This window comes from Melozone crissalis, unplaced genomic scaffold (genome assembly GCF_028551555.1).
Source record: "Melozone crissalis strain CALT ecotype California unplaced genomic scaffold, PUWL_Pcris_2 ptg000027l_1, whole genome shotgun sequence".
Taxonomy (NCBI): Eukaryota; Metazoa; Chordata; class Aves; order Passeriformes; family Passerellidae; genus Melozone; species Melozone crissalis.
Window position 1 is genome coordinate 50,540,855 of NW_026535805.1, and position 12,478 is coordinate 50,553,332.

The following is a 12,478-nucleotide window of genomic DNA, read 5'->3' on the forward strand; positions in this document are numbered from 1 at the left end:
AAGTATTCCAGTGATTGCTGAACCATATCTATAGATAAGCAGTATGCTTAGAAGTGTTTTATGATAAACTGAAAAGCAGTGTTTTCATCTCCAAGTATTATACTTTCAAACATTTTTCAGAAAAAGAGGTTACTTGCTTGACAAACAGTGCATGATACCTAAGGATACATAAGCAATGGGGCTATTAGTTTAGGGTGTTAAGAAAGAAATAGGACATGCAAAGGCATTTCTTTATATTTGAAAAAAATACGGAGCCGTATAATCTACAGGCAGTTGAGCACAGCTATAAAGACCTGTAATAAACCTGCATGTTCACATAGTGCAAAAATCTTGAATTGCTGAATGTTGTTTTAATAGCTCATGTATATTTCCACATTAAAAACAACTTGGTATTGCACTTAGAATGTATCCTTTAAAGCTGTCTTGGTTTTGCGAACAACAAAAAAAGAAATCCTAAGAAGTACAACAGAAAAATTTGAAATTTAGTCTAATTCACAATACTGCTCCAAAGAATTAGTCAGTACAGTTTCAAAACTATCCACTACTCTGAGGTTTGCCTGAAAAAAGATTTATAAACATACATCTTAAGGGTATTGCCTTCACCAAATAATAATAATAATAATAACAATAATAATAGTAACAATAAAAAAATCTATTATTCAGCAGCTTAACTTCTGAACGTGTTTGCACTTGGAGCTTGGTTTGGACACATTCAAAACCTGAGCCCATCAAAAATGCCATCCTTAATGTTCTTTGGGCTACTGTGAAAGGTGAATGCAAACACAAGTGAGTGTTTCAACAGTTGTATAATAATTTAGCTTTCTAATGAAACAATCATTTCAGCAAAAAGATGCATATTTGTGTTCATGATAGAGAATTACAGAAGACTGTAAACAGCATGATAAACTTCAATAAAACAGATCAGTCATAAGAGCTACTACATTATCCAGTATAAACACCCAGGGGCATGCCTGCAGAGGATGGATCATAGACATCATTGAAGAACCCTGGGTCAGTGAAGGAAAAACAGCTTTCACATTTCCAGAAATCAGTTCTGATGGATTAGAAAAATATTCTCTTCACACACAGAATCACTACGCACGTACACACTAAAGCTACAAAACTTCAAATACCTTGAAAATGTGGCTTGAAATCAAATTCAAAGACTTGTCAAAAAAGGTCAATGGTATAAAAGATTCTTGTAGCAGTTCTGCAATTTGAGCAATAGTTCAAGACTTCAGTATCTTCAGCCAACAAGTAGAAATCTGGTTTCTGTAGGAGGAGGTCAGGATGGTATAGGGAAAAGAAAAAAAAGCATCAAAAGCCAGAATCCAGTTCTTTGGCTGGCTTTTCTGTCGTGTCCGACACCAAAGTGCTTTCATTTTCCAGCATTTTCTCAGTAGTTTCTCCATCAACAGGTTTTGCTCTCGCTTTCAACTTCTGCCGCTCGTGGACCCAGGGGATGAAGCACAGGATCGCTCCCCCAATGAGGGGAGGGACTCCAGCCAGGTAAAACGCCACGTCGTAGGTGCCAAGCTTGTCCCGCAGCAAACCTGGGAATAGAAAGTCACCACTAATAAATAAAAGGGCCTCAGGAATCTACAGAAAACAGGCCATGGCTCTGGGTTCAGGAACCCAAGAGCTGGCACAGATTATAGCCACTAAAACTGACAACCTGATGGTCAAACAGAGGCATACATGGAGGTAGAAAGGTATTCCAGAGTTGACTTGGAGCAGTAATGAAGAGCTCAGTATGTCACTCCTCAACCAATTAAAAATTGCTTAATTATCATCCACTGAAAACATGCACCATCTTTCCTATGTGAAAGTTGCTCATTTGAGCTTCTCCAGCACCTGTATCTTGCCATGACTTAGAGAAATTCTCCCTCCTTTTGGAAACAGCTACCTTTGATCAATGTGTCCATTCTTCTAATTCTAGACATACTCCATATATTGCATTCCTTGCGGCCTTTTACTAAGGAGTGTGTTTCCCAATAATTCACTCTAATTGTTCTCTCCAAATTCCTCCCATTAGTCAAATTCTATTTAAGTATTCATAGCTGTGAAATTAGGAAGCACCAAATCTGTGCTGTTCTAGCATTAAAATTTTGTCCTTTATAATGCAGCATAGTTCAATTACATCTTATGAAGTATACCTTTCACTCACCAAACCTCAGGGTAAATTACCACTGAAAATCATCAGTGGTGAGGAATACCCTTCTAGCTATTTCTACCTCCCAAGAACTTCTAAGTTTTCATCTTCAAAACCTGTACTTTGTCAGTCTCCCAACAAAGGATGAATGAAGCCACTTAATATATTAATAATTATAATTATAATTTTATATTTATGTATATATATATTTCTACTTATGAGGAGCAATTAAAGTGACTGGAGCCTTTAGCCTCACAATGGTTTTAACATGAGCAAATTTTGGAATCCAGTTAATTTTCAGATTTTAATTTGGAGGCCCTCTGTAACACAAGCAACCAATAGGCTGTCAGTTGTACAAACTGGAAAATGTCAGGTCCTAAATCCAACTGGAAACCCATCAGTCTTTCTTTTGAGGAATGTTTTACACCTGCATACAATGAAGAAGACTGAGCAAATTTTGAAGAGTGCAGTAAGTTAACAACTCTCAAGCAGCAGGTAAATTTCCTTTACCTCCTCAAGCACACACAGAGACAACCTCTGATGTCAAAGCTCTGCACGTGATGCAGGAATGGGAAACATGGCCAAAGTGTTTCTCTAAAGTCATGCAAACACAGGAACACATTTACAGCTACAAACCCTGCCTACACTCACCTGCAATGGGTGGACCAACTGTCATAGGCACTGACATGAGTCCAAGCAGGAACCCGATGGCCTGGGAGACGTCCTGAGCCCCAACGAGCTCGAAGGCAATAGGAGCCATAATGCAAATGAAGCACCCATCAAACAGGCCCATGAAGAGACAGACAGCAACGAGAGCTCCAAAGACATTGCACAGTGGAATCATCATAGACATCAGCCCAATAAAAAAGAATGAGGCCACCTAAATATGGACAAGGAAAAAAAAAAAATGCATTGCATCAAATTTGCAAATCCTAAGGGACCAGATGAACCTCCTTGCATTTGCAGTGAATTAGACTGCCTGCCTGTATTTACTTTAACATAATCAGTCTCCATGGATTACCACCGTCAGAAGTTACATATTAAGATAAAACAAACATATCACTCATGACAGGCAAAGAAATTCCACCACCCATTTCACAAGCTTTGAAAATGCAATTGTAATCCACTATCCTACAATGATTGCGTAAGGACATTTCTTATGCACTAATAGTTTTTGAGAAATAAGTCACAGAAATATTAAAAGCTTAAGACAGCTGGAATACTGCAATTAGACTCCTTGCTGTTGTAAGTAAAAATAGTCATATTATGAGTGGTTATTTCAGGGTACTTATATTCAACAGAAGTGAAAACATTTAATTTTTCCATCACAAAAAAGTATCCTGATGTACTGCTGTAGTCATGCATACTTAAAAAGATTTTCTAATATAATCTTAGATTATTTATTTGTTTCAGATTAAAGGAATAAAACTCTTTCAGCAAAATGAAACAGAATTAAAAAGAAAATAAAAGCAGTAACAGTTTTGCCTGTGCACCATCCATATGTAAGCACTGGAAATCAATGTTCCACCTAACTGCAATAAAAGACCAAAGAATCTAAATTTAAATTTATCCATGACAACAAATACTCCAGCAGAACAGTAACACTTTCCTAAGAATTTTTTATTTCCATAATGCAGTGCAGACAACCCCCACTAGATGCCTCCCTTGCTATTCATTTTAAATGAAGAACACCTTGAAATTGCCAATATGGAAGTAAATTAAAGCTTTTTACAAAATCCCACACCAACACTGCTAGTATTTTAAAAAAAAATCATTTATAAGTGTGGAGGGAAAGAAGTGTATGTCCACTTTCCTCCCCAAGCTTCAGCATTTCTGGAAGCCTAGACTCTTTCTACAAAATCTCCTCAACTATGCACCACTTGTATTGCCATGGCCATTCCCCTGTGCACTTGCACAGAACATAGCTGACACCAAATTAGTGCCTGTCAAAGATCAAGAGATCCAAAATCCTTACTAGAGAAACATGGCTTAATTTTTTTCCCCTATATTGGGAAAGCCATTATGAAATCATAATCTGGGATAAAACGGAGAAAGCAGAATCTAGAGAATCCCCAAAGGTTCTCAGTCACATGCTAATGAACAGTAATTTCTTTCATTCCCAGCTGAAAACAGCCAGCAGGAAATAGATATTTTCTCAGAGAAAATGAAAAAACAAAAATCAGAGATTCATAAACTTTGCACCAAAGGCTCCTAGGATAAAAAGCCATACACTGAGTTTCCTAGAGTTTTGAAACTTCTCAAATTTGAATCGCCAATCAGTTAATTCTGCTTACTTACCAACAGTACCCAAAATCAAATCCTTTGCAATCCACAGTTCAGAAGTAATATAGAAACAATAAACACATACCTGTAGATAGATTTTTTTTGCACCAGGAATATAATCTGCAACTCTGCCAAAGATCAATCTGCCAACTCCTGAAGTAATGCCCAGACATAGCAGAAGCACTTCTTCTGGCACGCTGTCACCAAATCTCTCTTTTACATGATTCATCTGTTTAAAAAGAAAATAAATTTGCTTTAGAATTAAAAAGATAGACCTTGGCAAACCTGAGTCAAGTAGAATTAACCTGTCAGTCACAAATTCAGCTACAGTCATCTGATTTACTCTGCTTCTACAGATTTTAAAATGCAGTATTTTGTGCAACACAATAAAAACAATCTGAAATGTGTTGCTGCTTTATCCACAACCAATGAATTGAATCAGGAAAACAGGAAGGCTCAGCCTAATTAAGGATTAAAAAAAAAAAAAAAAACCACCAAGATAGCTGAGAAGTGCTCTCTCCAACCACTCAAAATTTACTAATGATAGATTCAAAGTAACACAGAAGCCACACGGGCTACCGAGCTTGCAACATAGCTCAGGGCAAGGAGCAAGAAGCAGAGAGCTGGAGACAAGACAGCGCAAGCAGGAGAGGCCCTTCAGGAGGTCTCATCCCAACATCCAAGATGTCCAGGGGCAAGGAGGAAGCGGGGCAGAAGCCAGCTGCAGTGCCAAACACAACAGCGAGCACTCCCACCAGAGGGAGCAGCTTCAGCAGCAACGAGCAGGGCAGACTGGAAGAATGATTTATCAGCCACTGCAGCCCGAAGAACTAAAGCAACGGACCATGGATTAACTACCAGTGCCAGTAATGCCAACTTTTCAAATCATAGTTAAAAAAAAAAAAAATTTTATATATATATATATATGTATATATAAACACCAGACTGGCTTGATGGATTTGCATTTTTTTATATTCTCTCTACTCCCACAGTGTTTTTTAACTGTGGTTTTTGGTTTTGTTTTTATTTTTATTTTTAATCATTCCCAAAGACCAGAAAATTATCCACAAGAGATTTTTTCACTACCACATTTTGGAACGTGCGTGGCTATGCCAAAATGGGCACTAGAAGATGTAGAAATCATTTGCACAATCCTGCAATCTCCATGTTCATCCAGTTTTGAACAAGAAAAGTAAACAAGTGAAAACAAGTGAAAGTTCAGAGATGTAAAAGACCAAACAGAAGAAACTGATTTTCAGTAAAGATGTAGCAAGAACATTTGAGGGACAAGGTAACCACAGGCTGATATCACTTCAAACCAGAGAACCCCTAATTTCTCATCTATAAAATGAAAATTCTCCGTTCTAGCAAGTACTTCTAGAGCAAAATAGTGTGAAGTCTTTCCTGGCCAGAATGTTACTATACAAGCAGGGCTGTTTTTTCCAACAAGAAAATAGGACTTGCTGAGTAAGAGTAATTTTCTTAAATATAAAATCTGTTGGAGTTTTTTTACATGTCACAGAAAGCCTATTAAATCTAATATTATTTTGTCCAATATAACTGATTTTGTAAGAAAGAAAAAACCAAGATTTATTCTAGTTTTAAAGAAAAACTTCTAACTTAAATTGAAGACATGTTGCTTGCTCTTTCTGTTTTTTCCTTTGCTTTGTGAGATACATATGAGAACAGAATCTGATTAAATTTTTCATCTGAAATGACATTTAAACACAAAAGATAAGCTGTTCTACTTACTCCCTTTCTGCCAAAGGTGAGAAAAGGAAAAGCTGACAGTTTTCCCACCTCTACCTTTGTGTGCTTGTCAACACCTGCTGGCCCAGCTGGCAAGAGAAGCCAAGGTGTTCTTTGCAATTTTTGTCACCTGTTCCACATCCAGGTTTCTGCAGCCTCTAGATTGTTTAATTAGCAGGCCTGATCCATCCACTCCCTGGAGGCTTTTCAAGAGGCAAAGCAAAGCTCTGTATCTAGATAACTATTAACCCTGCACCTGCAACTAAGTAACTGGATTTCTCAAAGCAGCACAGGGGGTGAAATGCTGCCGCTCTTCCACCAAGGAGGGAAAACAACCACTACTCATCCCAAATTTAAAATATCTAAATTAGTTTCTGGTTTCTTTTATTTGGTAACTGAGTGGTTTTTTTTGTTTTGTTGTTGTCTTTGTTGGGTTGTTTTGTTTTTGTTTTTTTTTTCTTCCACTACTCTTAAGCACACGATAATCTTGAAGAAAGCTTCCAAGTAGATATATAGAATATAGATATATGGAATTTTTTTCCTCAGGAAGGCAGTGGCATAGGCTGTCCAGAGAGCTTGTTCAGACTCCTTCCTTGGAGGTTTTTCAGGACTAAGTGCACAAAGCCCTGAGCCACCTGGCCTGATCTCTCAGAGCTGATGCTCAGATGCTAAACAGCTTATTCAATCTTTAGTGGCATCGTCACAAAATAAGCAGCAGCAGTATTAACTGTCTGAAAATACAGTGATTCAGGGCTAATTCAGTACTGTAAGTGTAACTAGGTTAAATATATTCATGAAGTAGCTCAAGCAAGATTCAGATTTCCACAGATTTTTAGCTGTTAGAACTACTCAAAAATCTCACGATGAGCAATTAATTGTGAATATTCTCAAGGCATCAATGCTCTCCTCACTGCAGAACTATACAGGTTGTGATTATACAACTCTCCAGGCATTGTCTACAGCAGCCAAATGGGGACCCAGCCACACAAAGCCAAAGCATTTCTATGTGTGTTGTGCCTGTTCTCAGTAATGTAGCTGCTTCTTCACTCAGGACTGTGTGCATGCTGAATTACACGTCTGATTTTTCCAAATGTAGAAAAGACCTGGTTAGCTCAGGCAAAACTACAGTGCAGAGAAGCATGGTTTCTTCATTATTCAAAAATATAATTTATCCTTGTACAATCCAGTTTTCCAAATAAAGATATATAGGCAGTGAAGACCAGAACTGAATGCATCCCTGGCATCAGCTTTATACCTTTATATTCTCCTTTATACCTGTGCTCTATGCTATCAGGGTGACACACACAGATCTTCCCCAAATTCTCATTACTTTACAATGAGATTAGAAGACAAAGCAGCCACTTGGTAGTGGCTGCAATGCTTTCTGATACACAGTTCTGGTTGACCTCTCTCCAACCAGCCAAGACCCAGGTTTTTCTAAGCCCTCCCCTTCACTGCACATGCATTTCAGCTAAACTCACACAGTGAATCAAAGACATGCATCTCAGCAAAGCTGTAGCTCCTTTTTTTCCTGAACACCAAGAGCTTGAATCTGAAAGAAGTGATTATGAACTAGTAAGAAATAATTCTGTCAACCACTTTCTTCCCATGTATATTCCATTTTGGGGATTCTCAATCAAGCAAAGCTTTTGTAAGCTAAGTGCAAGAGTCTCCCTGACCAAAACAGATGCCCAATAGCAGCACAAAACCTAGGAAACTCTGAGCACGTTAAAACCACCTTTTTCTTCAATTACTGGTGCAAATCCTGCTGTCTGACACTTTCACTGTAAACAAGCACAAGGATAAAAGGAAATGTTTAGGGAGTACTGCTGGTACAATTTGGATACTAGAAATATTATTAACTGCTCCAAATCAAGTTTTCTTGATTTAGAAGTGCTGAGGGGGTGTAGAAGCCTAGAAGATAAGGGGGCCCGTGTGCATGTCTCAAACACTGATAGCCAGATAGCTGTGGAGCCAACCAAGGATTGCTGGCAATAACATACTGTGGAAAAGAACAACGTGTGGCTGGAGAAGGGGGCCATACAAAGGTAGGGCAGCACTTTTCCAGGACAAACGTCCTTGTTCTGGCTCCTGGAGATAAGCGTAACGGAATGGTGCAAGCACAGGAATGAGGTCGAGAAGCCAGTATGGACTGTAGGGTGGAATCAGCACCAAAAGCCCTTAAACCCTGTAGCCCATTTCCAGGAAGGGCTACAACAACAGACTGTGCATAACTTTCTCACTTTCTATGCAATTTAGTTATCTCCAGGCCAGAGAGAAGCAGCCACATGGGGTCCAGGTGGCACCCTGGCCATCCCATCAGCTGGATCAACACTGTAGCCAGGACTGGAGATCTCTTTCTTTGCATTGAGCTGTCCTGGATAATTGGATGTTTCAGAAAGTGCTAAAAAGCAGAGCATAAATTAACTCTGGAAGGTCACTGTTTATTCTATGGACTCACATATGGACATACAACATATGGACTCACCACAAAAATGGGGGGTAAGGACGGTAAGAAACAGAAAAAGAAACTTGGTTGCCAGCAAGCTTTATATGATACAGGGCACCAGGAAGATCATTCAAGGCAAATACATTTCTAGTCCAGACTCCACCAAAGAAACTTTCACTGGTAAGCAAAAAAAACAGCAAAATGAGCCAGCAACTCCTGAACTTCTAGAAAAGATGAGCTTCATGTTAAGAGACAGAAATAGCATTACTAATACCTAACCTGGATCAATTTTTTAAGGGATTGCCAATATTCTGAGATAATTTCTATGAAATATTACTTTAGCTAAGTATCTTCACATGACAAATATGCATATGTATATCTTTGAGAAACTCCTGCTGACACACTTGCCCCAGCAGTGGTAATACCTCTTTTTATCTCTTGTCAATTTAAATTATCTGTAGAACAAGGAAAAAAATTAAATAAACAAGGTGATTCATTGCATGCCAACAGTGAACTTTTCTCTTATTCCACTGAGTAAAGCAGATTAAACACAATAATTCATACATCATGAAGATTTAGAACAAGCATAATCTGAATTTCTGAAGTAAAACTGAACACAACAGTTAACAGGTTAACTGTTAAGCCTATTTAACATAAAAACCCTAAGCATTAAAAATTCAAAAATACTCAAGGCTTACAAATACACAGTTAAAATAATTTTGAGGGTTTTTTTTTTTTTCAAAAAACAGCTAGTGCTGAAGCCATATGACTTAAATAGTAATAATATTTTTTTTTTAAATCTCAGAGCTGTTAGTGTAACCCTAAAGAGCACGTGAAGGAAACCAGTGGCTTGGTGTGGGTTGGGCAGCAGCAGCAAGGCAGATAAGGCACACACACATCTTTGGAAGCTCACAGTGACTGAGCACAAGGATACAGAATAAAGTCAGGGATCCACAAAAAATGAAGTGTTATGTACACAAGGGATGAGAGTTAAATTATTATATAAAACCCTTTAAAAACATTATTTTAAATTATTCCTGTTTGTGACTACAATCCATATTTTACAGTCTCAGTTCCAGCCATTTCTTGTGGCCCAAAGCAGTGTTTCCAGGGCCTGCTTTACTCTCAAAACTCAACTGTGTCCAAAACCAGCTACTATCAGAACATACTAGAGAGTTACAGGTCAATCACATTAATTCGAATTTCCAGAATAACAGCAGATCTATTTTAAAACATCTAACAGGTAACATCACAAACTAAGGACCAACAGGGATTTGTGGGGGAAAAAGGAAAACAACCCACCCTAATTTCTCTAATCTCATCTTCCTATTGTCTCAACCATGTAATGAGGCTGATGCTGCAAATAAAAGCTCAAGGGCCATACCCCAGCAGTCCCATTCGTGAGAAACCTCCCCAACACACAAATCCTTGTGGCATTTACTAATGTCATAAAATGTTATCAGTTTGCAGCTTATGCAATTAAAACCGAGCACATTATATGATATGCTACCATTAAGAAATTATGGAATAGCAAAGCAATGGATTAGGATATCTTGTACAAATCCTGTACAATGCTACTGTCATGCCCTAAGAGAGGTTGACATCATTGCTCAGCAACAGCATCTGTGCTACTCATATCATCTCTCTCAAAACTAGACTCCTTAAACCATTGGACCTAGGCAAGTAAAATCTAAAAGGATTCTCAAACCTCTGTTCAAGCACCACAGAATTCCCAGAGCATCCGTAGCACTTCAGGATTAGAGATCTACTTGTGGACATGGTCATAATTCCCTCAGCTTTCACAAACCTGGGTGAAGCACTTGACTCATTCTACTGGGGAACAGAAGAAAGCTTTTAATTGCCTCAATTCTTCAAGACAGTCCTAAATACACTGCCAAGTATCTACTGGATCAGGGCCTTGAATCGAAATTGAATCAAGTAGTCCAATTTTCATTTAATTTCAATTTAATTTTTCAATTCAATTTCAATTTAATTTTTCATTTAAGGAAAAGCTGACAATGATAGTCTCTCCTCCTTATACAGAGATACACTCCTTACTCAGGATACAGACATTTATGTTCCCTTTTTTTTCCCCCTTCCTAGAGCAATCCAAAACCACTTTCCCCTTTACTAGAAAATATTCCGCTCAGTAGTAATGAAAAAATTAACCCAATCATCAGAAAAGAACCTGGAAAATAGCTCAAGAGCTTCAAGAGTTCAGTTCAAGTCAAGATGCTTCAAGAATCCCAAGATTTTGAGTTTGCCATTAAAATAGCATTAAAAAAATTATAACACTCTGAATTTACTCTGACTTTGAATTATACACTCCATCTGCTAGCAGAATAATTTGTACTACACCAGAGTACATGAAGTAGTGTGCTGTTAGAGACAGATACCAAGGAAATCACAATGAAACTCAGACCTTTCAACCTGCCAGTATTGCACAGACCTGAGGAAGACTCCTTTGTCTTCAGGCTCACTACATAGTTTGCACCTGAGCATACCTGCTGCCTTTTTTTTTTTATTTCATTTACTTTTAATTCTAAAATATAGCCCAGAAAAGCTTTGGTTTATTCTTGTTTGTTTCTGTTCTTTCTGTATATTTTCAAATATTATTTGTCTCCAGTACTTATTTGACAAACATATCTAAAATATGCTTTCAATAGCAATTACAAATATAAAGTAGGAAATCATTTGTTTCGTTTCCCACCACCACCCCCAATGTCCAAAGTGGATGATCTAACCAAGAATAAATGCTTCCAGGTCAACATGGAGAAATATTGGAAAAGAAATGGGTGCACAGGATAATGATAGAAATGGGAAAATAGAAGTGGGATAAAGGGGGAAAATTTCACTAACCTGGGCAGTCAAACTGCAGCAGATGTTGAGATCTGAAGGGAGATAAATGCAAAGATTAGAAAAGCAAGTAAAGCACAGGGAGCCACTGAAGATTTTGGGTCTCAGAGACATCTGCTTAATAATTACATCAGACCTTTACAAAACCAGTGTCTTGTTAGTCTTCCATTGGAGAAAGAAATATGATAGATTAAGTGGATGAGAAAGGTAATAGTGCTAAAACTGGCAGCTATACCTAGTCTTAGCTTTTTTAGAATATCTACAGTATAGAGAAATGTTTGACACAGTTATGGTTAGTACTGGACATAATTTAAAAGATACTTTCCTACCATTACAAGACTAACAGCAGATTCTGGGAAAGAAAAGATGTGGTAGACTTCAGACAAACTACTGATGTAGGAGATCTGAAGAAATAAAGAGGTTTCTTGAACAGCAGCCCATAAAAGCAAGTGAATGGAGTGATGGAGGCTGGTTTTTTCCAGTTTTAATTAAAAAAATCCAAACACACCCATTGGATATTCAGCATTATTTTACACAACATTCTAAAAGTAGCAAATTTATAACACAATACAGGTGGTTCAAAAAACAGACAGTACTTACCTTACAAGAACTGATGTGTTACTGCCTTACAAGATGTGTTATGTGTATGCACTTTACTGCGGACATGCACACTTTGTACATGAAAGTTTAGAGATTTTTGGTTACTAGAGTCCTTAGAGTATACACCTGACTCTTCAACATGCTCTGCCCTCAAACATAGAGGAAAACATTTATTTCTGTGCTTCCATTTGTCTCCACTGTGGAACCCAGGGACATAAGAATTAAAGAGAGGAGAGAGGTGTAGGATCAGGACATTACACACAATACAAACTTGAACAGCTTCACATACTGCAAGGTAAATCCTTTCTACTGTGGCTCCCTGGGCAAGTCTCCCACAGCAGAGGACACAGAGCCACTGCCACTGTCTGTGGACAGGGGCAGAAGCTAAA

At 38.0% G+C, this 12,478-nt stretch overlaps 1 protein-coding gene across 1 annotated transcript in view; it reads right to left on the reverse strand.

Moving 5' to 3' along the window:
• Positions 1–177: 177 nt before the first annotated feature.
• SLC16A10 (solute carrier family 16 member 10) overlaps positions 178–12,478 on the reverse strand; it is a 61,646-nt gene continuing 49,345 nt past the window's right edge. Inside the window, exons 4-6 of the mRNA XM_054280162.1 lie at positions 4,521–4,664; positions 2,804–3,032; positions 178–1,553 (exon numbers count right to left, since the gene is read on the reverse strand). Of these exons, the coding sequence (XP_054136137.1) occupies positions 1,318–1,553; positions 2,804–3,032; positions 4,521–4,664 (609 nt within the window). The 3' untranslated portion in view covers positions 178–1,317. The remainder of the gene's footprint in view (positions 1,554–2,803; positions 3,033–4,520; positions 4,665–12,478) is intronic.